The following is a 16,153-nucleotide window of genomic DNA, read 5'->3' as shown; positions in this document are numbered from 1 at the left end:
AATGCTGAGTCTGTGTACTTGCCTACCACCTGGTTGGATGAGAAATTTGTTTTTTGACCCCTCTAGTCTAACATTTGTGAAACTGAGTTAATTGTAGGTTGGTTAATGAAATGATGAACAGCTTGATGTGATTGTGTTATCTGGTTTATATGACAGACGAGTACAGTAATCTGAAGGATAAACTATCTATTTGTTGTGAGATTTAAAGAGGGGGCAGTTGCTGTGTCTGTTGGTTCGGGGAACCACGTGATGGGGGGTGAATGGAGGAAGGGTGCGCATGCGCAGAAGAGAGAGAATGCCAAATAAAGAAAAGCCTCTTGATTCTCGTTCCTGTTGCTGTTTACTGAATCTATGGACACTAGAGTGAGGGAGTTTGTTCCAGAGGCAGGAGAAAAGAGGAATGAAGGAGTGAGGGTGAGCAGAGAGTCTTGATTTTGGCAATTTAACCATAAGAGGGTTGCTGGCAGATCTTGTGCGACCTGTAGGAATATTTGGGGGGGCAAAGCACAGACAGAGCAGGGGGAGCAAGGCCAGAGAAGAGATGGTAGAAGACAGAAAGACCACCAACCTGCCTGTGGTGAGTGAGTGTAAGGCCCTCAGAGTTAGCTTCGTCGCGGGAGATTCCGATGATTCTGAAAGCTTTGGTTTCAATAGCGTGAAGCCGATTTAGGTGTGAGGCAGGAACACCAGCCCAGAGGGGAGAGCAGTATTCCATTGAGCTGCGGATGAAAGCCTTGTATGTGGTGAGGAGCTCAGGTGTGCCAAGGAAGGACTTCGCACGACGGAGGATGCCCAGTCGGCGACTGGCTTTGGAGGCCAGCTTGGAAATGTGGTTTTCCCAAGAAATATCATGGCAGATAGTGAGACCCAAAAGCTTGAGCGACAGAACTTCTTGGAGAGGATTATTCAGAAAGTAGATGGGAGGGTTTTCCAGTCGGTCTTTTTGGAGAGACAAAGTGAGAGTGTGAGATTTGTCAGGATTGAAAGACAAGTTCCACTTGTTTGACCAGTCTGTGATTTTGTCCAGGTCTGCAGAGAGTGAGGAGGCTGCTGACTGCCGATCTGAGGGATGAGGTATAGAGCGGCAGAGAGTGGAGTCTTCATCAAAGAGATAGAGAGGATTTTCCAGAGAGTCAGAGAGATCGTCGATGAAGACCAGAAAAAGCACAGGGCTCAGAACACTACCTTGGGGAACTCCAGCCAGAACAGGAAGGGGAGATGAGAGAAATCCATTCAGGGCCACACGTTGACTACGACCAGAGAGGAAATCCGCAAGCCATTCGTGGAGATTTCCATGGATACCATAGGAGGAGAGTTGGGTGAGCAGAGCGGGGTGCCAGACCGTATCAAAGGCACATGATATGTCAAGGGATACAGCTCTGATTTCCTGTTTGGCGATGAGAACCTCCATCCATTGTTGAGACAGCAGAAGCAGCATGTCCAGAGTAGAGTGACCTGGTCTGAATCCAAATTGATGATCAGAGATCAAGCCATTGGAGAAGAGGAAGATTTGATATCCGAAGCAATGATGGATTTCATGACTTTGCTGAGAATTTGGAGAAGGCTGATTGGTCTGTAGTTGCTAGGATCTGTTTTTGTACCTTTTTGTGTGAAGCAGTAATGTTGGCTGATTTCCAAGCTGAAGGCAGATGACCTTGAGCAAAAGAGAGGGTGAATAGAACAGAGAGAGGGAGTGAAAGAGCGGCAGAGCAGGATTTTAGGACCCGTGGGCTGATGCCTTCAGGTCCAGTTGCAGAATCAGAGTCGAGGGTTGACAGAAACTTCTCCACCTTGTCAGGAGAGAAGGACACAGAGCCCTAGAGCAGCTCGTTGGGATTGGATAAGTAACGGCGGACTGTGTCATTGTCAGACCGACAGACAGACACCAAATTGCACATTTTAGTATGATGGCTCGTGAATCACCTGTCCGTCCTGTCAATTCAATTTCACTCGCACTTGATCTCATAAGTCTGGTGTTGGCTTAATGGTTAAGGTGGCTGGCTTGAGATCTTGGGGTCCTGAGTTTGAGACCCTGCCGAGTCGTTGAAACAACACCACGTGGGTTGATTCAGCCTGCCCTCCCTCCGAGATCGGCAAAGTGAGTACCAACTTATTGGTAACAGGGGCACTGCATCAGCGGCACAGCTGCGGTTATATCGAGGTAATTCCAGGAAATTATACAACCAGCAGCCACGGGCTGCACAGGAAACAACAACATTGATCTCATGACCATAATTAAATTTCCCAATCGATATATTACTTCTGCTACTCGAACCCAGACGAGGCAGCTCAAAGTCAAATTCATCATGAGTCAAAAGTCTCATCAATCCACTGCAAACAGAAATTACAAGTATTAAAGTTAATTTTTATTTGTCAATGTGCTGGCAATCAAAATATTCAAATGTATAAGTCATCCGCATGTTCAACAACCCATGGGTCACGTGATGCGAGGAACACATGATCAGATCCCATTGCTGTATGTTGTTGTCCATTGTTTACTGAGGTCTTTGTAGTTAATGTGATAATACACTGACAACACCCAATGTCTTTGTCCTGCAAGCTCTACCACGAGACTGAGATCAATGTAAAAAAAAATAATAATAAAAAGTCCCAATCGGTAAAATGGACGAGTTTGTTTTTTCTTTCTTTTTTTTTTTTTGTATACTGAATCGAGGCTCGTGAAAGAGCTAAAATCACATATAATCACATAAAATCACAATAGTAATCACAGGTCCAAGCTTTATGAAATGATAAACTCATCGGGCAGACAACTGATATCATGATTACTTTCCTTAATGGATTAAGTTAATTTTCCTCTCTTTTTTTCGTCCACCAGGGCACGCCACTATCCAGGAGGGTGGCTCGATTGGGACCGCCAGGAGCAGGAGAACACATTACAGTAATCGTTGCACTAGTCCAGTAGTCCATCCTCAATCTTTCGCTCGCACTTGTGAAATCATCTTTTTCATACTCGGTCACCATCTTAACTCTCAAACTCATACTGACTCGGTGAAATTCCTGGCAATCTCTTCTTTGTGGTATATCTTATTGATATTCCACAAGGGCGAATTCAGCGTACCCTAATATATGTTAAAAAGTGAGGTTCCCAACTTTTACCCAAAAATGCACCGAACATTCACATTTCTCAGAAATCTGTCTGGTCCACAAGGATGGTGATGAAGGTGATGTTAGCTGACTTCCAAGCAAATGGAAGATGACCTCGGACAAATGATAGAGTGGACAGGGCAGAATGTTTGTGAAATACAACATTCCATCTCTTCATTAAACCTGTCAGCAAAGCGACACCCCGGATCCAATAAATGCAGAAATAATTGTGTCTTCCTTTGCTGGGCCATATGTTTTTTTTTTATCGTTTCGTGTACCAGCAAAAGGGAAAGCACCAGGTGCTGTCGAAAATCCATTCAAACTCTTTAAGGAAGTTGGGGATGAGGCAATCAAAATTTTATCAGTTATCTGTACACCGATCTGGATGGAGCAGGATTGTACGGCTTAAAAGGTGGAAACAGTCAGTCTGCATACTGTTGCCAAAGAGAGAGGATGCAAGAGGATGTTTAAATAATATATTCTTTCTGAAATACCGACTTCTTTCCTGGAAGTCCCAGCAGTGTCCATGTGTTTTTTTTGACCTCCCCCCCCCCCCCCCCCCTTACCGTGCCTCCTCCCCCCAAGCCCTCTCCCTCCCACAGATCTCCCGATGCCCCTGCTCTCAAATGTTGTACTTGTGTGCTTCCCTCTCTCCCCATCTTGTCTCCCGCTCCCTTTATTTCGTCTTATGTGTCCGTTTGTTGGTTTTTTTTGTCATTAATGTTCGCTCTTACACGAGCCTCGATCTTGTATACAAAAATAAATAAATAAATAAAATAACCGAAGCAATACCCTGATTTCACCTGCTAGCAAGATATTCCTGAAGATCATTCTGCACAGAAGAGAAGACTTCATGAAGCGACGCCCATTGAGCAAACGGGTTTCAGAAGAGGAAGAGGTACGAGAGATCAAATCGCAAATCTCAGGTGGATCGTGGGAAAAGCAAGGGAATATCAAAGGAAAACGTATGTTTGTTTTATAGATTATAGCAAAGTCTTGGATTGTGTTGATCATGAATTGGTGTGGATTATGCCGAGAGAAATTGGAATGTCAGAGCACCCGATACGTCTGATAAGAAGCCCGTACTCGAAACAAGAAGCTACAGTAAGAACAGAGTATGGAGAGACAGAACGGTTTGGAATTGGGAAAGGGTGTCAGACAGGATTTAATTCTCTCCCTTTCCATGTTCACTCTCCATAGTGAGTACACCATGAGGAAATCAAACCTGGATGGAATAGAGGCTGGAGTCAGGATTGAGGAAGTGGGATCAACAATCTAAGGTGCGCTGACGATAGCCACTGCTATAACAGAAACTGTTATACTTTGGACAAGTGTGCGGAAAACGAGAGTCTGGAGAAATCAACCGTGCTGGGTGTGGTTACGTGAAGAGGAGGAAGAGGCAGTCCTTGGATGTGCTGGATGGATGGGGTAAAGGCTGCGACAAAGCTGTCTCTGCCAGAATTTCGGGAAGCAGTGCAGGATAGAGATGTTTGGAGAAATCTGACCATGAATGTTGCCAGAAGTCGGACACGGCTTGACGGAACTGGATAACTAGATACTACCAAAGAGGCCGTCCTTACGGACAGGAGGAAAAAGCAGCAGGACTTGGAGTATGTGTTTACTATAGCGTCGCTGTAAAACACACAAACCAATCACGTCCTCCCTCTCAGGGGTATTGTGGGGTAGTTGGTTATGGGTTAAAAGGGGCAGGTAAAAGACAAGGTAAGATAGAGAGGGTTTAGGGATAAGTTAAAGATTGATAGAAAACACTGGGGATGGTTGCACAGCGTGAGCTGGTATTTTGAGGAACGCCTTTTGTACAGTGACGTCACAAACAATCCAGGCTAGGGAAACATGCAGTTGGAATTAAAGAAGTGAGAGTCTCAGTCACGATGTACATCGAGGTGAACCAGCCGGAAAATGAAGGATCGTTTTTGACACGTTGTTGTCGTTGCTGTTGTTGTTTGTGCACTCCTTCCATCTCCCTTTATTACATGTGAAAAATCAAAGATTTTTCAAGTATATTGGTTAGTCGTGTGCGTTTGTCAATCGCCTACAGGTCACTATTTTCAACCATTCTTCACGAAACTTCACCAAATGGTAGAGTTGGTCATAAGCAAGAAGCCTATTGATTTTGAGGTTAAAAGGTCAACATAGACCAAAGGTCACCAACTACGTGAAATTTCTAAAATCATCAATTTTCATCTGATTGACTTGAAATTTGAACAGGATTTGCATATCATGTCACTCGATTCAACCACCAATTATTTTGAGGTCAACATAGGCCAAAAGGTCAACATAGGCCAAAATGTCAACATAGGCCAAAAGACAACTATGTCAAATTTCTAAAATCATCAATTTTCATCTGATTGACTTGAAATTTGAACAGGATTCACATATCAAGTCACTCAATTCAACCACAAATTATTTTGAGGTCAACATAGGCCAAAGGTCAACAACTATGTGAAATTTCTAAAATCATCAATTTTCATGTGATTGACTTGAAATTTGAACAGGATGCACCTATCAGGTCACTCAATTCAACCACAAATTATTTTGAGGTCAACATAGGCCAAAAGGTCAACTATGTCAAATTTCTAAAATCATCAATTTTCATCTGATTGACTTGAAATTTGAACAGGATTCACCTATCAGGTCACTCAATTCAACCACAAATTATTTTGAGGTCAACATAGGCCAAAGGTCAACAACTATGTGAAATTTCTAAAATCATAAATTTTCATGTGATTGACTTAAAATTTGAACAGGATTCACATATCAAGTCACTCAATTCAACCACAAATTATTTTGAGGTCAACATAGGCCAAAAGGTCAACAACTATGTCAAATTTCTAAAATCATCAATTTTCATCTGATTGACTTGAAATTTGAACAGGATTTGCATATCATGTCACTCGATTCAACCACCAATTATTTTGAAGTCAACATAGGCCAAAGGTCAACAACTATGTCAAATTTCTAAAATCATCAATTTTCATCTGATTGACTTGAAATTTGAACAGGATTCACCTATCAGGTCACTCAATTCAACCACAAATTATTTTGAAGTCAACATAGGCCAAAGGTCAACAACTATGTCAAATTTCGAAAATCATCACTTTTCATCCGATTGACTTGAAATTTGAACAGGATTTACATATCAGGTCACTCAATTCAACCACAAATTATTTTGAGGTCAACATAGACCAAGAGGTCAACAAAGGCCAAAACGTCAACATAGGCCAAAGGTCAACAACATATGTGCAATTTCTAAAATCCTCAATTTTCTTCCGATTGACTTGAAATTTGAACAGGATTTACATATCAGGTCACTCATTTCAACCACCAATTATTTTTGAGGTCAAAGGTCAACATAGACAAAAAATTTCAAACTGTCAATTTTCATCCAATTGACTTAAAATTTGAAGAGAACTTGCATATCAGGTCAATTAATTCAACCACAAATTATTTTTGAGGTCAACTTTGGCCAAAAGGTCAACAAAATTTTTTTAAAGGAATTTTTGGGAATTTTGCAAGTACCATCCTATGCACGACATATTTATTGTATTTCATTGTTATTCTATATACAGGTCTGATTCATAACATTAGAATAAAGTGGCAAACATTTAATAAATTGCTCATAAACGATAAAACACTCAATTTTCTTTGACATCTGCCATCTAAAGAAAGATTGAATAATATTATCTCGAAAAATGTAAAAAAAATTCTGAAAATGCACTTCTAATAAAAATCAGAGACCAGTTGTATTCTGGATACTTGCATTAAAATATTAGAATCAGCAATTTCCTGTGTCAAAAAATTAGAATATATGCTGTGTCATGTCGAAATACTCAGTTCAAACTTTATAATGAAAAATAAATTGGAAAGCAATGGTCAAGGCTCCCGCCGATGATGGAAAGTCACAGTCAGATATCGCCAGACAAATCGGCTGTTTGCAATCCGCAGTATCTCGCATCTTTGAAGAGCTTTGCACTGGGAATGATGTCATATCTTGTAGAAGGAATTCCGAATGAAAGTGGTTCACTATGTCAAGAGATGATGGGAAGGTGTCCGATATTGCAAAGGAATGGTTGCAGTCTACCAAAACCTTGTTCACATGTGGAACTATGTTGGTGTAGAAGCATCCAAGACTACAAACAACCATAGTCTTCATGTACCTGTATTCCGCTCCCAGGTGCCAGTCATGAAGCCTCTCCTAAATACGTCCCAGAGGAGGAGAAGACTGTTGTGGGCCAAAGATAGAGAGAGAACTGGTCATTGGAACAGTGGTAAACGGTTATGTTCACAAACAAATTAATATTTTGTATCTCCTTTGGTGACGAGGGAGACCAGGTATGGCGTCATCCAAAAGAGACACATCATCATGCCTGCCAACAGTGGAGCCGGAGCGTCGAGTTTCCGCAAAGTCAGATGGTTTGGAATGGCATGAGAACCACAGGTGTAGGATCTCTCTGCCTGCTAAATCAGACAGTTCATGCGGCTGTATACCGACCAAGACGTGCTGGAGCATTTCATGCTTGCTCTGCACATGTGACTCAAGAGGATGGAGCTCAAGTTTGAATTTGTTGCTGGGCAACCCTAACACACGCCCCTGATGTTATAATCTTTGCTGTATTTACATTAAAAATTACTGTTGCTGTAAACTTTAAAATAAAGAGCTAATTCTAATCACTAATTCTTTTTTTACTGGAGCTATTTAGCTGCTGCTTCCAGAATGCAACAACAATCTACTTCATCAATGGGTCTATCTATAAAGTTCTTTCGCAAATCACTTCATCAAATTTGGCTGCGACCATTCCATCCCATCCCATCTGGCTTTGCTAAACCACCTTTACCAGCGACTTCCCCTCCACTCCAACCTCGTCTGTGTCACAAACCCAACTTCCACCAAACTTCGTCTGAATCTGTCCACAACATTTTGAGATATCCTGGTAACAGACAAACAGACAGATAGGGGTGAAAACATAACCTCTAAAGATTAATGACTTTGTCCAGTCTGAGCGATATCCCATAATCTGTTTTAGCTTAAGTACTTGGGAATAATGTCATCAGGTCAATACGAAGCAACAAATGGCACCAGAAGGCCAATCTGACGTCATGTCCACGTAGTAAATAGGAGTCGTGTGCACGGCACGTGACACGAAATCCATGCGTGAGGAAAGCTGAACATCACAGAAGTATGGGCAGTGAACGGTTTAACTCCAGTCCACTTTTCCCACACGAGTCGTTCGTAGAGCGGCCGTAACGCCGTAATGTGTCGTAAGTCTTAAAGCAGGTCCTACTCACGAAGTTCACGCCTACCCTACTGACGTTGGTTGAACAGAAAAAATTAAAATTACCTCTGATACAGCGCCTTCAGAAAGTATTCACACCCCTTGACCTTTTTCACATTTTCTTGTGTTACAGCCTGAATTTAAAATGGATTAAAATTAGATTTTTGGCACTGATCCACACACAACACACCATAATGTGGAATATTTTATTTTTATTTTAGAAATTTTTACAAAACAATTTAAAATGAAATACAGAAATATATAATTTACATAAGTATTCAAACCCCTGAGACAATATCTCGTAGAAGTACCGTTGGCAGCGATTTCAGCTTCGAGTCTTCTTGGGTATGTCTGTACCAGCTTTGTACAGCTGGATTTGGGGAGTTTCTCCCATTCTTCGTTGCAGATTTGCTCAAGCTCTGTCAAGTTGGATAAAGATCGTGGATGAACAGCAATCTTCAAGTCCTTACACAGATTCTCAATAGGATTCAAGTCTGGGCTTTGGCTGGGCCACTCAAGGAGTTTCACGTTCTTGTTCTGAAGCCATTCCAGTGTTGCTTTGGCTGTATGCTTGGGGTCATTGTCCTATTGGAACATAAATCTTAACCGCAGATTTTAGCCGCATAAATCTGTTGGAACATAAAATATCTTTTGCACTCTGAAGCAGATAATCCACAAGGATTTGCCTGCATTTGGCTCCATTCATTGTTCCCTCCATCTATCTATAATTCCACTAATCTCTGTGTGTATGTTTGTTTGTTTGTCTGTGACCGCTGTTTCTCGACAACCACGGGTCCGATATACTTGAAACTTGCCAGGTATATTGCTGGGGACCCGAGGATGTGCCTTTTCAAGGTTTCATATTAATCGGACAAGTAGTTACCGAGCTATGTCCAAAAAACGATTCAACCAATCAGAGAGCAGCGAGCTATCACGTGTGCCGAACGTGGCGAACAGACTCTGCCTCGGACGGCACATTTGAGAGCGTATTCATTTATTTCACGTTGGCAAACTATGTTGGCGTTAAACTATGTTTTAAAACTAATTAAAACTAATTTGCGATTCTTTCGCTTTCCTGCGCGTTTGTGCACGCTATGGCGATTTCTTTACCAAACTCCGCAAGCCGTTCGCTTTGGACCAAACCATTTCATGTAAATAGAGGGGGGGGGATTGTCACCGTACTCGCAAGCCGTTCGCTTTGGACCAAACCATTTCATGTAAATAGAGGGGGGGGATATAATTTTAGATATAGATATAGTACGGGCATGCCCTAGTCCTTACAAGTCTCCCAGTCCTTGCTGCTGAAAAGCATTCCCATAGCATGATGCTGCACCACCATGCTTCACGGTAGGGATGGTGTTAGATGGGTGGTGAGCTGTGCTCGGTTTCCACCAGATGTAGCGCTTTGCATTCAGGCCAAAGAGTTCAATTTTCGCCTCATCAGACCACAGAATATTTGGTCTCATGCTCTCATTCAGCATCCATGATTATCCAAGCCTTTTTACAAACTACAGGTGTGCTGTCATGCGCCTTTTTCTCAGGAGTGGCTTCCGTCTGTCCACTCTCCCATAAAGCCTCGATTTGTGAAGTGTTGCAGAGACTGTTGGCCTTCCCGCAGATTCTCCCATCTCGGCCAAGGAACCCTAGTTCTGTCAGAGTGGCCATTGGGTTTTTGGTCACCTCCCTGACCAAGGTCCTTCTTGTCCAATTCATTCGGATGGCTATAGCCATAGCTATAGCTCTAGGAAAAGTCTGGGTAGTTCTATATTCTATCCACTTCCTAATGATGGAGCTATCTGTGCTCTTGGGAACTTTCAACACTCTAGAAATTATTTGATGCCCTTCCCCAGATCTATGCCTCCTTCCAATTCTATCTCGGAGTTCTACCATCAGTTACTTGGACTTCATGGTAGAGTTTCTGCTCTGACATGCACTGTCAACTGTGGGACCTTATATAGAAAGGTGTGTTTCTTTCTAAATCATGTCCAATCAATTTAATCGGCAACAGGTGGACTCCAATCAAGTTGTAGAAACATCTCAATGATGATCAAAGGAAATTGGATGCACCTGAGCTCAATTTGGAGTGTCATAGCGAAGGGTTTGAATAATTATTGACTCAAGACATTTCAACATTTCATATTTAATTCTTTTGTATAAATCTCTAAAAAACACTTCCACTTTGACATTATGGGGTATTAAGTGTAGATCAATGACAAAAAAAAATCTCAATTTAATCCATTTTGAGTTCAGGCTCTAACACAACAAAATGTGAAAAAGTCAAGGGGTGTGAATACTTTCTGAAGGCACTAAAACGGACACAACAAGTGCACTACCACTACACATCCATCCACCTTCGTTGGATGATGGTTGAAAACTCAGGTAATGAAGATGACAAACAGTCATCTTCTCATTAAACGTCTCATTAATTTGATCGGTGATGACAAACAGCACCCAATACACTGCCTTGAGCCACTCAAGGTCTTGATAGGGAGAGATGATGAAAGGATTCCATTGAGAACCACATGCTGACAATGCTGACAAACGAAGTCAGTAAGCCATGAGAGGAGGTGGCCTTGGATTCTGTAGGCAGGGAGTTTGGAGCGCAAGGTAGGTTGCCAAACTGTCAAATGTTTGAGAGATATGTCCAGAGAGATGGTCCTGGTCTCATATCTGTTACTGGAGTTAATAGCCATTTACCTCTATCTCTCCATTTATTACCTTCACGACTCAACAGCCTCTTACGACTCCAAAGCGAAATTTAATGAACTAATACACCCACTGCCCAAGGGAGAGGCAGTAGGGTGCGGTATATAGATTACAGTAGATCTAGGATATGGCCCATTGGTCTGTGATGGACGTGATAAGCATAGATTGCCTCATGGATGTCAGGATTCCTCCAAATTTATTTGACTTTCGTGTTAAACAGCAGTAGTAACTGTTCAAAAAGATACTCATACATCTTTGTGGTTTATATTTATTTATTTTTGAAAGGCTTGCCGCCATAAAAATCTATTTATTCATGTCACCACCGTGTTTCTCCAAGGAGGAAAAAACGCTTGGGTAGGGGGCTATTATTAGTCCCCTACCGGTGTACACCAGAGGGGACTATAGGTTTGCACGCCGCCCCTCCGTCTGTCCGTCAGTCCGTCAGTCCGTCAGTCCGTCTGTCCGTCAGTCCATCTGTCCATCAGTCCGTCTGTCAGTCTGTCCGTCCGTCAGTCAGTCATGCAAAGAACAGTTTTCCGGACTTTTTTTCTAAACGCTTAAGGCTAATGATTTCAAACTTGGTACATGGTTTCCTCATGATACGTTACAGATCAGGTTCGAACTTCACGACGTTTCGATCATTTTTGACAAAGTTATGGCACTTTGAACTTTGGGAATTCTGATAATTCTGATAATTCTGATGATCCTTAACTCAGTGGCATTTTATGTTTTAATTTCCTTTAAAAAGGATTTTCTCCTCAATATAGGACCGATTGAGATCAAATTTTCACCGGAGGAGGGACTCGGTCTGTATAATATTTTAATGGTAATTATGACGTCACAGGTCACGTGGTTCGGCCGCCATATTGTTTTTCGTGAAAACACGAAAACCCCTTTTTCTCTGCAACGGCTGAACAGATCGAGGCCAAACTTTGCAGGCAGAATCGCATACCCATGACGAACAAAATCGTCAGCGAGCATGACGTCTTGCGTCACATGGTTTCAGAGTTATGACGTTTTTAAGCATGAACATTTAAAACCGAGCTCCTCCATAATTTTTGATCCAATCGAGGGGAAACTTCACAGATCTGTTCAGCATGTCAGTCTACTAAAATGTCGTTTTGGAATTTGTGATAGGGCACGTGGTTTGGCAGATATCGTTAATTAAACGAAAATATTAAAAGAATGGATATCTCTTGAATCGCTAGTACCTCAGACCGTGAGTTGGTAATTATATAATTCACACAGTGCAATACGTGCAGGCCGCTCCATGGAGCGGCCTTGCGGGCTTATCAACGAGGTGAGGCGTGACACACATGTGTCTCAGCATACCTCAGATCAAGTTTGAAAACCAGCATCAACCGTGCATAAATTTGCATATTCGATCATTTTTGACAAAGTTATGGCACTTTGAACTTTGGTAGGGGACATGTATTGCAGCGCAATACTCAGAATGCTTATTAGTATTAATATTGTTTTGTAATAAGATTATTATTGTGCTATTATCATTAGTGGTGCTATTATTTTTGTTTTTAAAAGCCACCTTGGAAAAACGTCATGATAAGCTATCCTAATATGGATATAGTACACCTCAACACGCAACTCCACTGGCAGGTAAAATCTCTTTGGGGATGGGGCAAACGAAGTTGCTGCAACCTCCATTGTGTGACCTTTTGTCCTCCTGTCAAGTTTGGTTGTGATGGGATAAGTAATGACCGAATGTATCGCAGTCAGACAGACAGAGACCAAATTGCGTATTTTAGTACGATTTCAGCTCTTCAATGCTGAAAGAGTTTCTCGTCAGCAAGTCCCAACTCGAGTTGATCCCGGATTTCCTCATTTTTACCATGGAAACCACAGTACTCAGCACCAGTGTTAAGGAGCCGCACAAATTTTTCAACAGACTCATCCGTTTGATGTTTCATTGACCGGAAAACAGCCCTTTCATGAATTACGTTACGCTTGGGAATGAAATAACAGTAGCCGAAAGTCCGGGAATGATCGAGACAAAATCGTGCAGTGAGCAGCCATGACACAGCCATGATGGAACGCCATTATTATACATACGTCACAGGAACGCGTCATCAGTCCCTCATTAGCATATGTATGAGCTGCACCTCCACAACAGATGGCCACGCATATTTTTCTCACGAGATTTATAATACGTTTTACACTCATGGAATGTTTATTCAACACACCAATGAATGGTGAAGAAATAAATTAAATGCAGTTGAGGAAAATAATGCGAATTTTTTTAATCTGATCTGCGTCAACCGCTTTGGTTAACGGTCCCGCCCGCCAATCACAATCAAGCCGCTTCAGTGACGTTTCCACCGGCTCGGCGTGATTAGACGTTGGAAAGAAGCTCCACCTTAAATTGTGTCGGAAGTCATTCGAAGTTCCTCGACTTGTTTTAAAAGAGGGACGGAAGGATTTTGTCAGGAATTTGGAGATTATATGTTTTTGTTTTTTTGAGAAACCGGGAAAAATTAATCTGATCGGCGAAGGATCGATTTTGTTACGATGGCGAACGAGAGCAACGGACCGGCTGTGGGAATCGACCTAGGAACGACATACTCGTGCGTGGGGATCTTCCAGCACGGAAAGGTGGAGATCATCGCCAACGACCAGGGTCATCGCACCACTCCCAGCTACGTGGCCTTCAACGAGTCGGAGCGGCTCATCGGAGACGCGGCCAAGAACCAGGTGGCCATGAACCCATCGAACACGGTGTTTGATGCTAAACGTCTTATAGGTCGTCGCTTCGACGATCACGTGGTGCAGTCTGACGTGAAGCTGTGGCCCTTCGAAGTGATCGACGTTGATGGGCGTCCCAAGGTGAAAGTGGAGTACAAGAGCGAGACGAAAGCTTTCTATCCCGAGGAAATCTCCTCCATGGTCCTCACCAAGATGAAGGAGATCTCCGAGGCTTACCTGGGTAAGAGTGTCACGAACGTGGTGATCACTGTGCCTGCGTACTTCAACGATTCCCAGCGGCAAGCCACCAAGGACGCGGGAACCATCGCAGGCCTCAATGTGCTTCGGACCATCAATGAACCGACTGCTGCAGCCATCGCGTACGGGCTCGACAAGAAGGGTGGTGGAGAACGCAACGTGTTGATCTTCGACCTGGGTGGTGGCACTTTCGATGTGTCTCTCCTTGTGATCGAAAACGGAATATTTGAAGTCAGGTCCACAGCGGGTGACACCCATTTGGGTGGTGAGGACTTCGATAACCGCATGGTGACACACCTGATGAAGCAGTTCAAGACCAGGTACCACAAGGACATTGGTAAAAACCGGCGTGCGGTGAGTAGGTTGCACACCGCGTGTGAACGTGCCAAGCGTACCTTGTCGTCTTCCACCCAGGCAAGCATCGAGATCGACTCTCTCTTTGACGGAATCGACTTCTACACCTCGATCACACGAGCACGCTTCGAGGAGCTGAACGCCGACCTGTTTCAAATGACCCTGGAGCCGGTGAAGAAATCTCTGCGAGATGCCAAGATGGACAAATCTCAGGTACATGAGATTGTCCTTGTTGGTGGTTCCACACGCATCCCAAAAATACAGAAGCTCCTGCAGGAATTTTTCATTGGCAAAGAACTCAACAAGAGCATCAACCCCGACGAAGCGGTTGCATATGGTGCGGCTGTCCAAGCGGCCGTCCTGTGTGGGGATACCTCCAACAATGTGCAGGATCTGTTGCTCCTGGACGTGGCACCTCTGTCACTGGGGGTTGAGACCGAGGGTGGAGTGATGAATATGGTGGTCAAGCGTAACTCCACCATTCCAACGAAACAGAGGACGCCGTTCACCACATGCTGGGACAATCAGAATGAAGTGCTCTTCAAGGTGTACGAAGGCGAACGAGCCATGACCAAAGACAACAATCTGCTTGGGGAGTTTTTGCTGTCTGGAATTCAACCTGCACCGCAGAATGTGCCCCACATTGATGTCACCTTCGACATCGACGCCAATGGCATTCTCAACGTCTCCGCTGTGGACACGAGCACCGGGTCAGAGAGCAAAATCACAATAGCTAACGACAAAGGCCGGTTGAGCAAGGATGATATTGAGCGCATGGTGAATGACGCAGAACGCTACAAAGCAGAAGATGATAAACAGCGTGAGAGGGTGATTGCCATGAACTCACTCGAGTCGTACTGCTTCAACATGAAGTCTACAGTGAAGGATGACAAGATGGACAAGCTGAGCAAAGATGAGCAAAAGACTGTGCTGGACAAGTGCAACGAGGTCCTCTCATGGCTCGATCGTAACCAAACTGCAGAGAAAGACGGGTTTGAGCACCAGCAGAAGGATATTGAGAAGGTGTGCGCCCCGATTATCAAGAAGATGAACCTGGGTGCAGGTGGTGTTCCTCCTCGTTTGCCCAGGGACTCCCAGAGATCTCGGGGTTCTCAACAATCATCTGGGCCTGCCTTTGAAGTGGATTAAGTTTGGGTTTTCCTGTTGATTGAAATTTGTGGGAGGGGGGAAGGATTGAAAATCTGTGCATTTGTCATTTAGTTATTGCTGTTATTGCTGAGAATGGATAAAGTATTGTTATTGCTGTAAACAAGGGAGGAAAAAAGCTAAAATGTTAACGGACCGACGGATATTGCCACCCATTTTGTTATTGTTCTTTTAACCTTACAATATATTGTTACAGAGCTGGAAGATAATTTTAATTTTAATTCGTTATTGATTTTGAAATGGCCACCTTTTGATCTGTTTCGTATGTTCAGAGACTTGCATTAGTAAATGTCAATCAACCGTTGTTGCTGAAAGTTTACTTGAATAAATTTTAAAAGTTTGTTTAGCTGAAAAGAGCTCGTTCAAGCTTTCATTGGTTCATTTTTATCCCACAAGATGATGTGTGTCGTTTCTTTTTCTTGCTCGTTTTAAAGCTTATCAGTACATCTCCCATTAGTTGTCGATGAGAAACTGCCAAACGCTCGTTGGTGCTTGGTCAATCAATTTGCCTATTATTGACACCATCTTTTGTGATTGATTACCTGGAATGTATAGGGAGTTGGGGTTCAATT

The 16,153-nt window shown here is 43.1% G+C and overlaps 2 protein-coding genes across 2 annotated transcripts in view; both read left to right on the top strand.

The window, feature by feature from the left end:
* Positions 1-3,896, top strand: part of LOC137439632 (rhodanese domain-containing protein CG4456) — a 28,171-nt gene extending 24,275 nt beyond the window's left edge. Inside the window, exon 4 of the mRNA XM_068135581.2 lies at positions 2,837-3,896. Within this exon, the coding sequence (XP_067991682.2) occupies positions 2,837-2,903 (67 nt within the window). The 3' untranslated portion in view covers positions 2,904-3,896. The remainder of the gene's footprint in view (positions 1-2,836) is intronic.
* Positions 3,897-13,480: 9,584 nt separating this feature from the next.
* LOC137439627 (heat shock cognate 71 kDa protein-like) lies at positions 13,481-15,937 on the top strand. The gene has a single exon (XM_068135565.2). It carries the CDS (start codon positions 13,629-13,631, stop codon positions 15,561-15,563), a length of 1,935 nt encoding a protein of 644 aa, XP_067991666.2. The 5' UTR covers positions 13,481-13,628; the 3' UTR covers positions 15,564-15,937.
* The last annotated feature ends 216 nt before the right edge of the window (positions 15,938-16,153 follow it).

The sequence above is a fragment of the Myxine glutinosa genome, chromosome 14 (genome assembly GCF_964187855.1).
Source record: "Myxine glutinosa chromosome 14, kmMyxGlut1.1, whole genome shotgun sequence".
Classification (NCBI taxonomy): domain Eukaryota; kingdom Metazoa; phylum Chordata; class Myxini; order Myxiniformes; family Myxinidae; genus Myxine; species Myxine glutinosa.
Note: the sequence above shows the minus strand (reverse complement) of the source record. Positions and strands in the feature narration are given on the sequence as shown.